Here is a 13,549-nt window from a genome sequence, read left to right on the forward strand (position 1 = left end):
TTCTATTTTTATATTTTAATGTTTCTATAAAAGCCTTCGTTTCATAATAATAATCCGCAATTGTATTATCTGTTACATTAATGAATATTTATCGCGATTAATAACTTTTAATCTCTTATTAAACATAAGCGTTAAGAGTACATTCTTCGAATAATATGTATCAAGAGCTGACTCGACTTTCTCGTATTTCGCTACTTTGGTTACTAACTACGTCGTAGAAAAATTTAGAATCAAGAAAAAAAAGAATAGTTAATCACAAATTATCGAAATATTTTTGCATTATCGGACAAAACTCGTTATCTAATTTAATGGTAAAGATAATACGAAATTATATATAATAATTTCCTAACCTAACTTAGTTGGAGAAAGAAGAAAAATATTCTGAAAATAATATATTTCAAATAATAAATAATATAATCATTCACATTAATGTTACGAAAAGTAACATTTTAATTTTAAATGAGTTGAGAAATTAACAAAGATTAATATTTTTTTTATGAATGTAATTGTTCGTAACTTTGGAAGAAATAATTTTTTAGGAAAAGAAAGATTATTTCACATTAATATATTTCTTTCAAATCATTCAAAGAGATAAAGAAGAAGAAAAGAAAGTGAAAGGAATTAGCCAATGACGAATTTTTGTTTTTCAATATAGCCAATAGAATTCAAGAACTGCTTTCAGGTTTAAGAATACGGAAATTATTATTTGACAAGGTCTAACATATTAACTTGATTCGAGATGAACGTGGGTGATCATTTAGGTGGGTCAGGTCAAATTTGATTCTACAGATTACTAGTATATGTTTCTTAAATTGCGAATGTCTATTATTTATATTCAAGTCAAAAATAATAAAAAAGAAAAATAAGCATCACAGTTCGTGATCGAATCAAGATTGATATGTCCTTACAAATCAAAATCAATTCAAATAATCAAGTTTCTTTTCTCAGAGGCTTAAAATATTACTTCTAAGATACAGAATGAAATTTAAAAGATTCTAACCTATACGCGATATTCTTAACTTTACATTAATCGAAGTAATCCTAAATGCATTGAAGAACTGTCAATCGTAAATTCTAACCTATTCTCGATACACTTAATTTTATCACCTTCTTTTAAAACTATGAATACGTATATAGCGAGATAACACAGAAGAAAAATAGTAGTTAAAAAGAGTAGTTAATAATGATTGTGTCTGTGAAAATGTTAAAAATTATAATCGAAAATACTGGAAATATTATGGTCTATTTTTAAACGTTCCACATTAAGTCAAAGAATCACAGTAATATTTAAACAAATATAAATATAAATATCGAAGAGAAGAAAATAAATTGATTGGATGATTATTTCACATATTATTTTTTACATTTTGTGAGTACATAGCACACACATTTACTCTGTGAATTCAAGGTAATACGATGATTATCATTGAACAACGCTAATACACTACGATTCGAAATTTTTACATCGTTATCACTACACTATTACACGTTGATTTTATAACATAATAGTTACACTTTACATTTTGAATATTGATATGTGTAATAGATGCTATAATTATATGGAAAAATCGAAAATAATCGACAAAATCCGTCAAAATATATATCCGCGAAGACACGTTGGTTAGGAGAAACGACAATCGCGATTACTCACGCGAGTTTCACGGTCGACTGACAATCTCACAGCCATGTTGCCATCACGTCACCTTTGGCGCGATTATTTAATTTCAATGTGTGTCTTTTATCGGCACATATCTGTTCCGCTTATTAAGGATGTTTACGTTAAACCAATTTTGGTCAACGAGTCGATCGGTTTAATGTCACTTGATATCAAAAGGTTCATCTTAATGATATTTATTGTCAGTGATAGGTTAGGTTATGACAAAGAAGCTTTATGTGATTTTAGTAGTTACAAGAGTAGAATGTTAATTATAAATGGGACAAAAAAACGATAAATCTCATAAATAACTTTCCAATAAATAATGTGTTTTTAATTTAAAAACAATTGCATCAATATCTATATCCAATTTTTTTTAATTACTATCCAATCCAATAGTAATTAATTTCTATCTATAATTTGTTTTATTTGTATGAGTACAGATTATCTTGTTCACGAAATAGAAAATTAAGATTAAAATTAGATATAAAAATAGTTTTAACATTTGCGTAAAATAAAGGAAATTAATTAAATTTTTTGTATTTTTATGATGAAATATATTAATATTTTTAAAAATATTCGATCGACGTTTCAAATATATATACATATATATCTATTTAAGAACAAGAACGTAAAATGAAACTAGTTTCATTTGAAACATTATCATCGATTCTCATTAATCAGTTGGATAAGCAACAATGTATCAAGTTATTAAACAACGTCAGGATGTTAAATCTCAAGTCTATAAACATTGATTCGCTTGAACTATGAACAATCAAATATAATGTAAACGTGACTGATTTATAAGCAAGATCTCATTCATAAATATTTTTTTTAGTTTAATTCTCCTAACATTTTGTGTCTTCTTTGAATTACCTTTTCTCATTTTTCGCATTCAATGTATCTCTTTTTATTTTATTAACCTCTTTCCAACGTTTCCAACGTTAATTATCTTTCAATTTTAACTTTTCTTTATCTTACTTTCACCTGTTCTGTTTTTATCTTATCTATTTATATCGATTTCTTTTTACAAACGTTTCTATTGGAAAATTAATTTATTTGTGATTTATTTCAAACTTTGGCGACGATTCTTTGAAACTCAACGTTGTTGACATTAAAAACTATATATAACAAAAATCAGTAGCCAACTTCATGTCTCTCGAAACACGAACTTGCGATGTACTTCAATTTTATAACATTTTTTTCTATTTCTTTTTAAACGGAAATTATCTTTTTATTTCTTTTTCTTCTTTTTTTATAAGATATTTATAAATAAATTTATTGAATTATATAATCATTCGAAGAGAATAAATTCATAAAAAATTCTTATACTTGGAAACAAAATTCATCAAAATTTCGTAAATATAATTTTAATTACATGTCGACGTTTGATCTCGACAATCTTCGAGTCGATAATTTACGAACAATCAAGTTCCTGTAATCGAATTAAACGAAGTATTTTATCAAAAGCATAGTTTAATCTGTAATACAAGTGAAACTGTCGTATCACGTTTCAACTTTTCAATCTGGAATTTAATTCTCGAAATTTGAGATGACAATTAAAGAAATCAAGTTAATTTAATTATATTTCATTCATTCATCCTCAAAATTTTTTTTGTTTGATTTTCTTTCTTATTTATCTACTTTTGAAATGATAAAAATAGTCAACTGATAAAAATCGATATTTCTTTTATAATTACAAATATGTAAAACTTGTTGAGCGATGACTCACTTAATAAACTTGAATATTCGCGTGATTGAAATTACGTTTTTGTCATAAAGTAAGATGAAATTTCAAGAATATCTTATATCTTGCGTAATAAAATGCATTATCGTTTTTAGAGTCACTTGACAAACGTTTCAAGTTTGTTATAAAATATATGGAAATATATTTGAATTAATTCATTCAAATTCATTGTGAATCGAATATTAATTAATTTAATTACGAAACTCGATTCAAATTGAACGAATGAATATTAATTAAATTAACTTGATTTCAGCTTCAATTAATTTAATTTAACTTACCTTAATTTCAAATTATTAAATTATATTTTAAAATCTCGAATCTCGAAAATTATCACATTTATTTGCTTTCAAAGAAAAAACACGACTCTGTTTATAAGTTCAAATTCAATTTCATTTATTAAGATACGTATAAGGATCCAACAGAGGGTTAATTTATTTCAATATTATCAGAGGTCAAAAATTAATTCTCATTAAATCAAACTCAAAATAATGCATGTAATTAGTTTTTAACTATTATACGTATCTCTTTTATTTATCAACTATCAGATATAACCCTATTTATCATTACATTAAAAAACATTTTCACTGTTTAATAATGCTTGTAAACGATCCATGAAGAACTAGATTTTGGCTTACCCCTACGTTATATATTTTGAACATCACCTACTGCGATATTTATAGATAAACAATAGATAAATCGTGCTAATATACACTGCCAAGAACACGTAAGCAGAATTATATATTCTACCAAAATTTTTTTTTTATTTTTATTAATATCCCAAGAATTGAGATAAAGAAATCGAAGCTAAAATTTTATATTCCCTCCCTCAAAATTTCAACTCGTTTGAACAAAATGTAATGTTGCACATTTAACACTTCAATTTTACATTCTTCTCCGTCCACCCCTCAAAATTTCAGCTCGTTCGACCAAGAGATGTTGCCCTACACCGAAATTTTATATTCAGAATTTTATATTCGCCTATCCTTCAAAATTTCAACTGGTTTAATCGAGATGATATGCGCCAAAAGAGCTTTGGAAACGATATCGAAACGAAATTTTCCTCGATCTCACGGAATGGCCGCCACTATCCCGAGTAATTAGATAAATTTCCAAGCGAGCGGACGAGAATTCATTGTCATTGTCGGCAAATCCACACTGCCCATTAAAGTGTGCACGATGTGTTTGGGTTAATCCCAACGCGGATTCTCCCGTTTAATAAACCGGCTCCCAACTTCCACAACCCTTGCGCAACGGGAGGATTTAAATTTTTCGCGTAATCTCTCGAACGATATTGCTGGCCCTACAACATCGTTGCTTGCGCATTCTTTCCAAGAATTAAGAGTGGCGGCGACTTAACGAGAAAGTTAATCACGAACGCATTTCGTTTCGAATTTTCATTCGAAGTTCGTTCTCTTGTTTTTCGGATATCGTTTCGATTTTGGATAACTGGAGTCGAGAGTCATAATTCTGTCTCAGGTATTATATCCTTATTATCGGAGAATAAAAAATATTGGAATAACGAAAGAGATCTTTCTGACAAATTTATCGAGTTTCGAAGTCGAATTCAATCAGGAATTTGACTAAAAATCAATTATTATATCAATATATTATATATATATATTATATATATATATCAATATATTATATATGTAAGCCAATTGTATCGATGCAAATAATCTGTTATATAATTTATTCAGTTTCACTTATTTTCGAATCATATAAATAATAATAGGAACGAATTTTTCGTTAAATTTAACGAAACTTTTTTCGATAATATTTTTTCGAGAATTAGAGAAAACCGTATTACGATTAAAAAAAATATTATATTACAATTATAAAAACGTGATGACATCGACGATATCCCTTATTAAACTTAACAAGTAAGTAATTAAACTGTCTCGCTTTAATGAACCGGACCGGCCACCATTATTAAACGCACGTTGCGTCGAGGGCTCGATACGCGATTAATAATAATCGATAATCGATAAACTAACCTCTAATCCCTAGTGATCTAGATTTTCCCATTCGACTCGACACAGGACGCGGAACATTGCGTTTCCTCGATGCTCGAAAATCCGGAATGGAGGGTTTAAACACGTTAAATCCATTCAGGATCGATACTTTTGCTGGTAAAACTAACGAGGCGAACAAACGAACGGCAACCAATGGAAAAAATGGAAGGTTTAATTCTTCTCTCTCGGATGCAAATTAAGAGATAAAAGCGTCTCTCTTTCTATCGTATTATGGGGGGGACGACGATCGTAAATAATGTTCAACAATGTGGATGAATAATTCAGCGATGTGTAATCGGGGATAATAAATTATCGATTAAATGATAAAATTGGGATCATTCTGATGAAAATTGTGACGTAAGATATTTTGTTGTCGTATACGCGATTATAATTTTCGTGTTACACTATGAATACATTTGAGATTATATCTGGAAAGATGTTGTATTTTTCGTTAATAGAGTTAAGAGGGAAGTTACTATCGCTCTTATCGTAATAACTATTTGAGTGAGATCAATTTTATTCTAAGACTAATATTCGAATCTATCATTTCAGCAGAAAAATGTAAGCAAGAGTGTACATTTCGATCAAAATTTTAGATGCTTAGATACTATCGATATCTACATTAATATTTTTTATTCGTTCGAAGGATTTTTCATTAATTATTGTTTTCCGGTAACATAAGATAAATGAATTAATATCTATCTTTTTATTCGATCAAGTAATTTATTAACTATGATAGCATTTTCTCGAAGTAATTTATTTTATCGTAATTGACGCAAGGTAACCTTTAACTATAGATCGTTATATTGAAAGATATAAATGAAAAAAACATATCATTTAATTTAACAAGATGAAGTCGGCCTTTCCTTTTTTTTTTTTTTCTTTGTCAAGTCAAGTTGTCTTAGATTTCTCGTTCCATAAAAGAAAAAAAAAAATGAAAAAATGAAAAAGAAGAAAAAGAAAAAAAAAGAACAAGAAATTAATTTTAAATTTATTTAATTTTAATTTTCAACAACCAATATATCTGCTAAATAGCCTCCATGTTTCGATTAAAATGAGCTTCATTATTCTGTTCGCGGAATATTGTAATGAAAAGCTGGTAACATAACCGATACAAATTTACCTCGTTACTCGTGTTAAAAATAACCATATTATAATGTAAGAACGAAAGTCAGCCGTAAAAATAACGAGCATCGACGAGAATATTTATACCGAGTGTCTCGTAAGTTTTTCTACAAAAATTTATTTTTAAAAAAATATATTAATTAAAAAAAGATATACGTATATTCAGAAATATATAATCCAAAATAACAATAGTCTTATTTTTAAACATATATCATATGGAATCAAAAAGAAAAAAAGTTGTCACAAAATTATTTCGACTTTGATGCAATCGAAAATCATATTGATATAAATCCAGCCAATAGAAAATTGCATCAACCAATAATTTTTATCCGATTTAATATTATTCAACTGGATCTCAATTTAAGACAATTTAAGACAACAGATAATACAAAAATATACAAGATATCCAACGCCTTTTCAAACTTTATCAATGTATTTTTACATATATAAAAGCAAAATTAAAATTTCCATACATATGAAAAAAATCTGTATAAAATCTATACGCACGCAATAAGTGTAACACATTCTCGTAGACAAAAATTGACGAGACATTTTGTAACGAAGACGTGTCTTCTTGTAAAAATCTGCGGATAAATCTCGCGAGAAGAATGTCAATTAAAGGCTTGGTGGCGCGCGCGCGCGCGAAACCGATCGATCAAACCTGGCATTTGTGCCACTTTAAGAAAGTAAGTCAATGTAATTCGCAATGAGTAAGGTTGCATACGGGACGCTTAGCGCCCAAGATCGAAGAAGACCTTCGTCTTCTCTCGATCACGATGGCCGCCTGTTCCGATTAGTCTTTCCTCGGCCGATCGATCGAAACTTCCGTGTGTTCCTACCCAGCCACGACGAATCTCGAGCACAAACGCCCGTTTTATCAGGCCACTGGATCACTTTCGACTTTCACTCCATTCTTCTTTTCTTTTTTTTTTTTTTTTACAGTGAAAATTCTTTCTTTTTCTTCTTTTTATTATCCTCTCTCTTTTTTTTTACACACGTACTCGTGTACACGTATTCTTATCCACAAGTACGTGGATATCTTAATTGTACGAAAGTTATGTATGAAATGTCGTTGAATTAAATTTCACGTATTTAATTTTATCGTCGTTTAATAATAATAATAATGATGAAGAATATGTTAAAGTTTCTTTTCTCCCATGTATTCACTATGTGTTCTTGGAATAGCTTTTGTTCATCTTACCATCTCGATTATTAATTATCTTTTTCATTTAGTTGGTGAAAGGTTTCATAAATGCTTTTCGGAACAATTTCGAGTACAAATAATTCCATATTTCCAATATTTCATGTAAATTATTTAATTATTTTATTCGATGAATTTAAAACGATTAAATTAGATCTAGATCTTGGATAGAACAACAAGGAATAATGTTAATTTATATATTGTACATTTGAATTGTTGATTAAAAAGTAGCGTGGCATTCATATATTTGTGTACATAGGATTTCAGGTGTGCGCATGAATTAGAATTTAGATTAAGAAAGTTTACTCGAAGATTAATCGTTGGAGATAATTCAAGCGATTACGCGGTGCATAAACGCGAAATGAAATGAAAATACCGAGGGAGTTTTCGTTTTCGAGATAACCGAGTGTAAATCTTGCCTATTTTTCCACATTTTGCTTTTATTATTATCCCAATCACTTAATATTCCACTCGATCTTATTTTCGTATCATTTGTTTCATCTTTAATCCTTCTATCGTCATTTCAATTTGATTTGATTTTATATACGATACCATTGGATACTTTGTTGACATTTGATGTCAATTTACTCAAGTTTTTTTTCAATTTACTTCAAATTTTTTTTCTCCTATTCTTTTAATTTTCCAGATATTTATGCGTATTTATTGGAATTCTAAAAATGAAAGAAGTTACTCACCCTTTGCGAATTCGTCGACCGACTCGAATCGTCCTTGATCGACTTTGTTCTTCGACGAATCCCAATCGAAAGGCGCCGCGAATCCATGATCCACGCTACGACTCTTGCTCCTACGAAAGGATAAATTAAGATTAGAATGATAAATTTGCGCTTTCCATGCTCGAAAATAGTTATAACTACATCCAACCTTTTACTAATTTTGTCATTATTTCGAAATTAATCCTTCGTGAGGTTAAATTAATCTGAATTATCCATGATTATTATTATTATTTCTTTTACTATTCTGATAAAATTTATTTAAGTCTCTATCTAAGTCTTCGTTGCACAATCGAATTCCCCTAATCAAATTTTGAAAGATATATATATATATATCGAAAAAAATTAAAATCTCTTTGGAAGAATAAAAATAATCAGAAATGAAATAATAATTTTACTTTTCTTTTCTTTTTTTTTAATTATTCCAATACGTGTTTCGTGTAAGCGTGTCTCTTTCCAAGTAAAATCTCGATTATTCGTTGCTTCCCCCTTCCCTCCCCACCCCTTCTCTTTTTCTTTGTTTTATTTGCAAAAGCAGAGCCAGTGAAGCGGGGCACAATGCAATTTCACGATGCAACGAACCATGCGTCGTATAAACGGATCCTACAAGATGGATGAATCCACGAGACGAACGGCCGGCGAAGATAGCAAGCAACAATGGAGCTTTCGTGAATGAAATTACTGGTCATGAGGAGGAAAAAAAAAAGAACAAATTTCACGAATGGAGGAGCACGGGGTGCGAAGGGGTTATCTGATGTTGCAACAAGTAAAATCTGTTAAATTGTGCTACCACTTGAACTTGCGTCGTGTTCGTGGATTTTTAATCCTTGATCCTTAACAAAAATGAAATTTTGTTTTATGAAAAAAAAGAAAATTAATTAACAATATATATATTTTTTTTTAAATTGCAATAACGAGATGTATACATATATTCAAAGATTCAAAGATTCGTGGTATTTTAAAAAAATAATTATTAAAAGAGAAAAAGAAATTTTTTGCTGATCAACTACTTGAACAAGTAGTCGAGAATTGTTAAATCTGGAATAACATAAAAAGAAACGATAAAGAAGGGGAAAAAATGCTCGAACTAAAGAAAAATATATATATATATAAAAATGGAGATTAAAAATATATATATATATATATATGCACGCGATGCTTGCAATTCGTCGCACAGCCACTCGAAATGGAGAAAATTTGGTTTTGTAGAATTTGGAATTTGTACGTACCTGAAATATGGTACTGTGAGATTCTCGGTGGATCTCGAATGGGTGATATCCTGGGACATTCGCCTGGACCTAGGATGCAACAAACAATCCAAAACAACAGCGGTGAATTTACATGCAAACTGCGTGCGAAAATGCTTAAAATAAAAATTAAATTATAATTGGGGGGAAAAGAAATTTGGGAGACATTTGAGAAATTTGGCGGACGAATCGGTTTAAAATAAAAATAGCGGAGATAAAAAGCGATTAGCTTACGTAAGAAAATTATTTTGTACAGGTTGTGTACAAAAAAAAAAAGAAAAAAAGAAAGAAAAAGAAGAAAAAAAAGGATAATCAAACGTACATTCCGATGCACTCATGCAGTTGATTTTTATTACTTACTGAATACTTTCCTGTAATTCTTAGAACGATCTTTCTAACATTTAAAACGTAATACTTTTGACTACCTTAAAAGTTCAGTTACATTCCTAATTTTCACGATTTTATCATAATCATTAGCATAGCTAATAAATCATAAGTTTAAGCGTTGTATATATATATATAGTTATGTTTATGCAGCCAATAGTTATTTTGTGGTTATTTTAAGACACGATTTTCTTGTATAATAAATTTACTACTTGTATTTTCCTTTTACTATTTTTATACGAATTTTTATTTCGTATTTTTTTTTTCTCCTTTTTTTTTTTTTTAATATCATCATTAATTTATTTTATACGACGACTTACAGTTATTTTTACCCATCATTTTTACCTACAAAACATGTCAGATATATTCATCTTTGAAGAGGTTAGAACAAACGGTTAATAATGCGATAAAAATGAAAGTTAAGATAAAGATTTCTTTATTGGATAGGTTAATAAATCAATGAATTTGTAAGAAGAAGTTCTTCTATTTATCATTCTTATTCCTCAAAAATCGATCTCCTCAAATACGCTTACAAAAAGGAATGGTATTACGACAAAAATGGAACTTGTCAAAATTCCAAAGTCGGAAATATCGTTTCGATATATTTGAGAAAAGAAAAAAAAAAAAAGGAGAGAAAACGTTGGAACGTTTTAATTAAGAAGAGGAGAATAATCGACGGCTCCGCGATGAAATGGCGGAGCAGGTACACAGTGGAGTGATGACTGGTGCCGGATTGATTCGAAACGGCGTATTTGTGCCATCGCACAGCTTCCTCTCCACGACGACTAACTGCGATGCTTTGATTCGATTACTGTCCCCTATCCTGACGAGTCCGCTCGTTACATCGGATTTGCATTCGAGTCGTTTACTTCTATTTTCGAACTCTGCCCGCGGAGATTCTGGTTTATATCGTTACCGGTTCCTGTATTAATTTATTTTTTGGCGATGGAATTAAGTAGCTCATTTGTTTCCATTGGCTATTTTGGAATTGATTGGCTGTAAAAGTAGGTTTTCATATTTTCTCTTTTTTATGTTGTAATCTGTTGTAAAGAAGAAGTCTTGAGCATTATGTTAGAAGGAATGAAAAAAAAAGAAGAAGAGAGAGAATGGACATGGTCATTCGTTTTTTTGGTTGGAGAAACGATTGTTGAAATTATTGTAAAAATAATTTTTAGTTTTGATCATGAGTGTTATTGGATTTTGAATTGAGTTTGTATTCATAATTAATATTTACTTTTCTATATTCCTATAATTATGATTTAACATTTATACTTTTTTGTAATAAAAACGAAAATTAATTTTAACAATGGTCGAATATGACAGAGCAAGAGCAAAAAAAAAAAATATGTTCGAATGAAAATTCGAAGTCAGATTTTGAACAATCTTATTACACGCGAAAGATGTTTGATAATTTGCGAATAACACGTAGAAGAATAGAAAAAGTTGGTGTATAAATTGGAAAAAGTAATACCGTGGCTGTCAATTAAATCGGCTCGTGTAAATCATTGTCAACTATCGCTTAAGAACGCAATGTAAAAACAACGAAACTCGGCTTGTGACAGACTTTTTTATTCAACAACGAAAAAAAAAAATTTATAATGAAAAACGACACGATACAGCATCGAGCTATATTTATGGAAACAGAGTGTCATGTTTGGCAGGATGACAACATTGAATGATCGTCTAGCACTAGAGACGACACGAAAGAAAATAAATAAACGGATCTAAAATTTTGTTCAAACTGTAACACGGACTGCGCACAATTCGTTCTGTCAAACCTTATAAAACAAATGTTGTCTTCGACGTTGTTGAACGTCACGGACGACAAAAGAGGAAGCGACTTAACATTTTTCAATTTGTTTCAGTTATTAAGAAAATGTGAAGAAACGGGAAATGCGTAGGTTCTTATATTGCGTAGTGCTAATATTTCATATTTCTATAAATACGTAGCAACTTACGTGGAAGATATAAATAATGAATTTGGATCGTCGACAATCGACAGATCGTCCAAGGAAAATATGCGACAACTTTAGCTCTTGCTAAGATACGTAGGTAACATCGAGTATTCGATATATTAAAGACGAGACCACCGTTTCGACGAGTTTACTATAGTGGATGTTGATTTTTTAAAAGATCTCGAGCCTAGGGAACCCTAGAACACAAGTTCTGGTAACTTTTATATCCCGTAAACACTTTACAGAGTTGTGGAGTGAAAATTTCCACGATAATTCTATACGATCTCGTAGATTTTAGAATAATTTAGAGATTCTAGAAATTTTAACAAAAATCTTATCACGTTATTACGTTTTAAAATTGATTAATATATCGCGTTTTATCGAACTTATTAATAATTCGCATTTTACAGTTTCGATTTTTTCGTATTTTCAGAAGCATCATTTTCATCCATGATTCTACACGTTCAATGTTTCTTATCATCAAACCAATATCTCTCCTCCTTTCCATCCCCTTGAAAATCTACAAAACAAATTCTCCTCTATTGTCAAATCACATTCGTCTTCCAACAAATTCTAAATTCACTTTTGACCAACAATGTCAGAAAAATGAACAACATTACAAAACGTACATTCCTTCACCCTTCCAACTCTCTGAAGATCTTCCCAGACATATCTTGACCCATATATAATATCTCTATCAATTAACCGCCCCTCGTTGAAAATTATGAAATTAAGTCAGCTTGTTAATTTGCAACCGTGAAAATCAAGGATTCCGCTCGTCGAACCGTGGAAACCGTGGCCGTAGCTTATTATCGTCCCTCGTGGATCCGATCCATGCCGGTGATAACGTCCACCACCGTGACGTCCATACGAGCGCATTAACGTTCACGCCGGTTCGACCGTGTTGAAAACTCGTTTCCACCGGTGCACTTACGTACAAGGCAAAAATACGGAATACGCGGACTCGATTTCCATCGGGAGGGAGAAAGGCGACCGATGTCGAGCTCGAAATAAAATAGGCATTCTTTCGAAATTTTCCGCGACACGACACGTTTTCTGATATGTTCCGATGTTTTTTTTTTTTTTTCTTTTCTTTTCTTTCGAATAACGCGCGTGGATGGTTTCGTGGATTAAAAAAAAATCCTAGAGAAAAAAAGATGATCTTTACACGTGCGATCGTAATTAGTTCGTAAAATGAAGTAATTATAAAAGTTGGCGCAACAAGATCAATTTCGTGTTAATGGTTTTCGAAAGTTTAACATTATTATTATTGGATAAGGGAAACCGGTATGGTTATGTTGGTAGAGGATGGAGAAGATTAGGATGTAATTGCGTGAAATTTATTATTTCCATTGAAAAATTGTAATATCGTTCGTTACGGTTGTAAGAACTCGAAATTGAATACGTATCATTACAGTTATATCGCTATAGAATTGATAAGACTTGGAATTTAATGTATCAATGGTGATGAAAATGTCACGAGATATGAAAGT

The 13,549-nt window shown here is 30.3% G+C and overlaps 1 protein-coding gene across 48 annotated transcripts in view; it reads right to left on the reverse strand.

The window, feature by feature from the left end:
• Positions 1 to 13,549, reverse strand: part of LOC107997602 (TLD domain-containing protein 2) — a 178,978-nt gene that overhangs the window by 54,355 nt on the left and 111,074 nt on the right. For 30 of the 48 annotated variants that reach the window (XM_017056313.3, XM_062074715.1, XM_062074719.1 and 27 more), the window contains 2 exons: positions 9,700 to 9,768; positions 8,435 to 8,544 (listed from right to left, as the gene is read on the reverse strand). In XM_017056313.3, coding sequence (XP_016911802.1) covers positions 8,435 to 8,544; positions 9,700 to 9,768 — 179 coding nt within the window. Of the gene's footprint in view, positions 1 to 8,434; positions 8,545 to 8,621; positions 8,724 to 9,699; positions 9,769 to 13,549 lie in introns of those variants that run through there. The other 18 variants (XM_062074716.1, XM_017056315.3, XM_017056316.3 and 15 more) reach the window with 2 other exon arrangements.

Source organism: Apis cerana, linkage group LG5 (genome assembly GCF_029169275.1).
Source record: "Apis cerana isolate GH-2021 linkage group LG5, AcerK_1.0, whole genome shotgun sequence".
Taxonomy (NCBI): Eukaryota; Metazoa; Arthropoda; class Insecta; order Hymenoptera; family Apidae; genus Apis; species Apis cerana.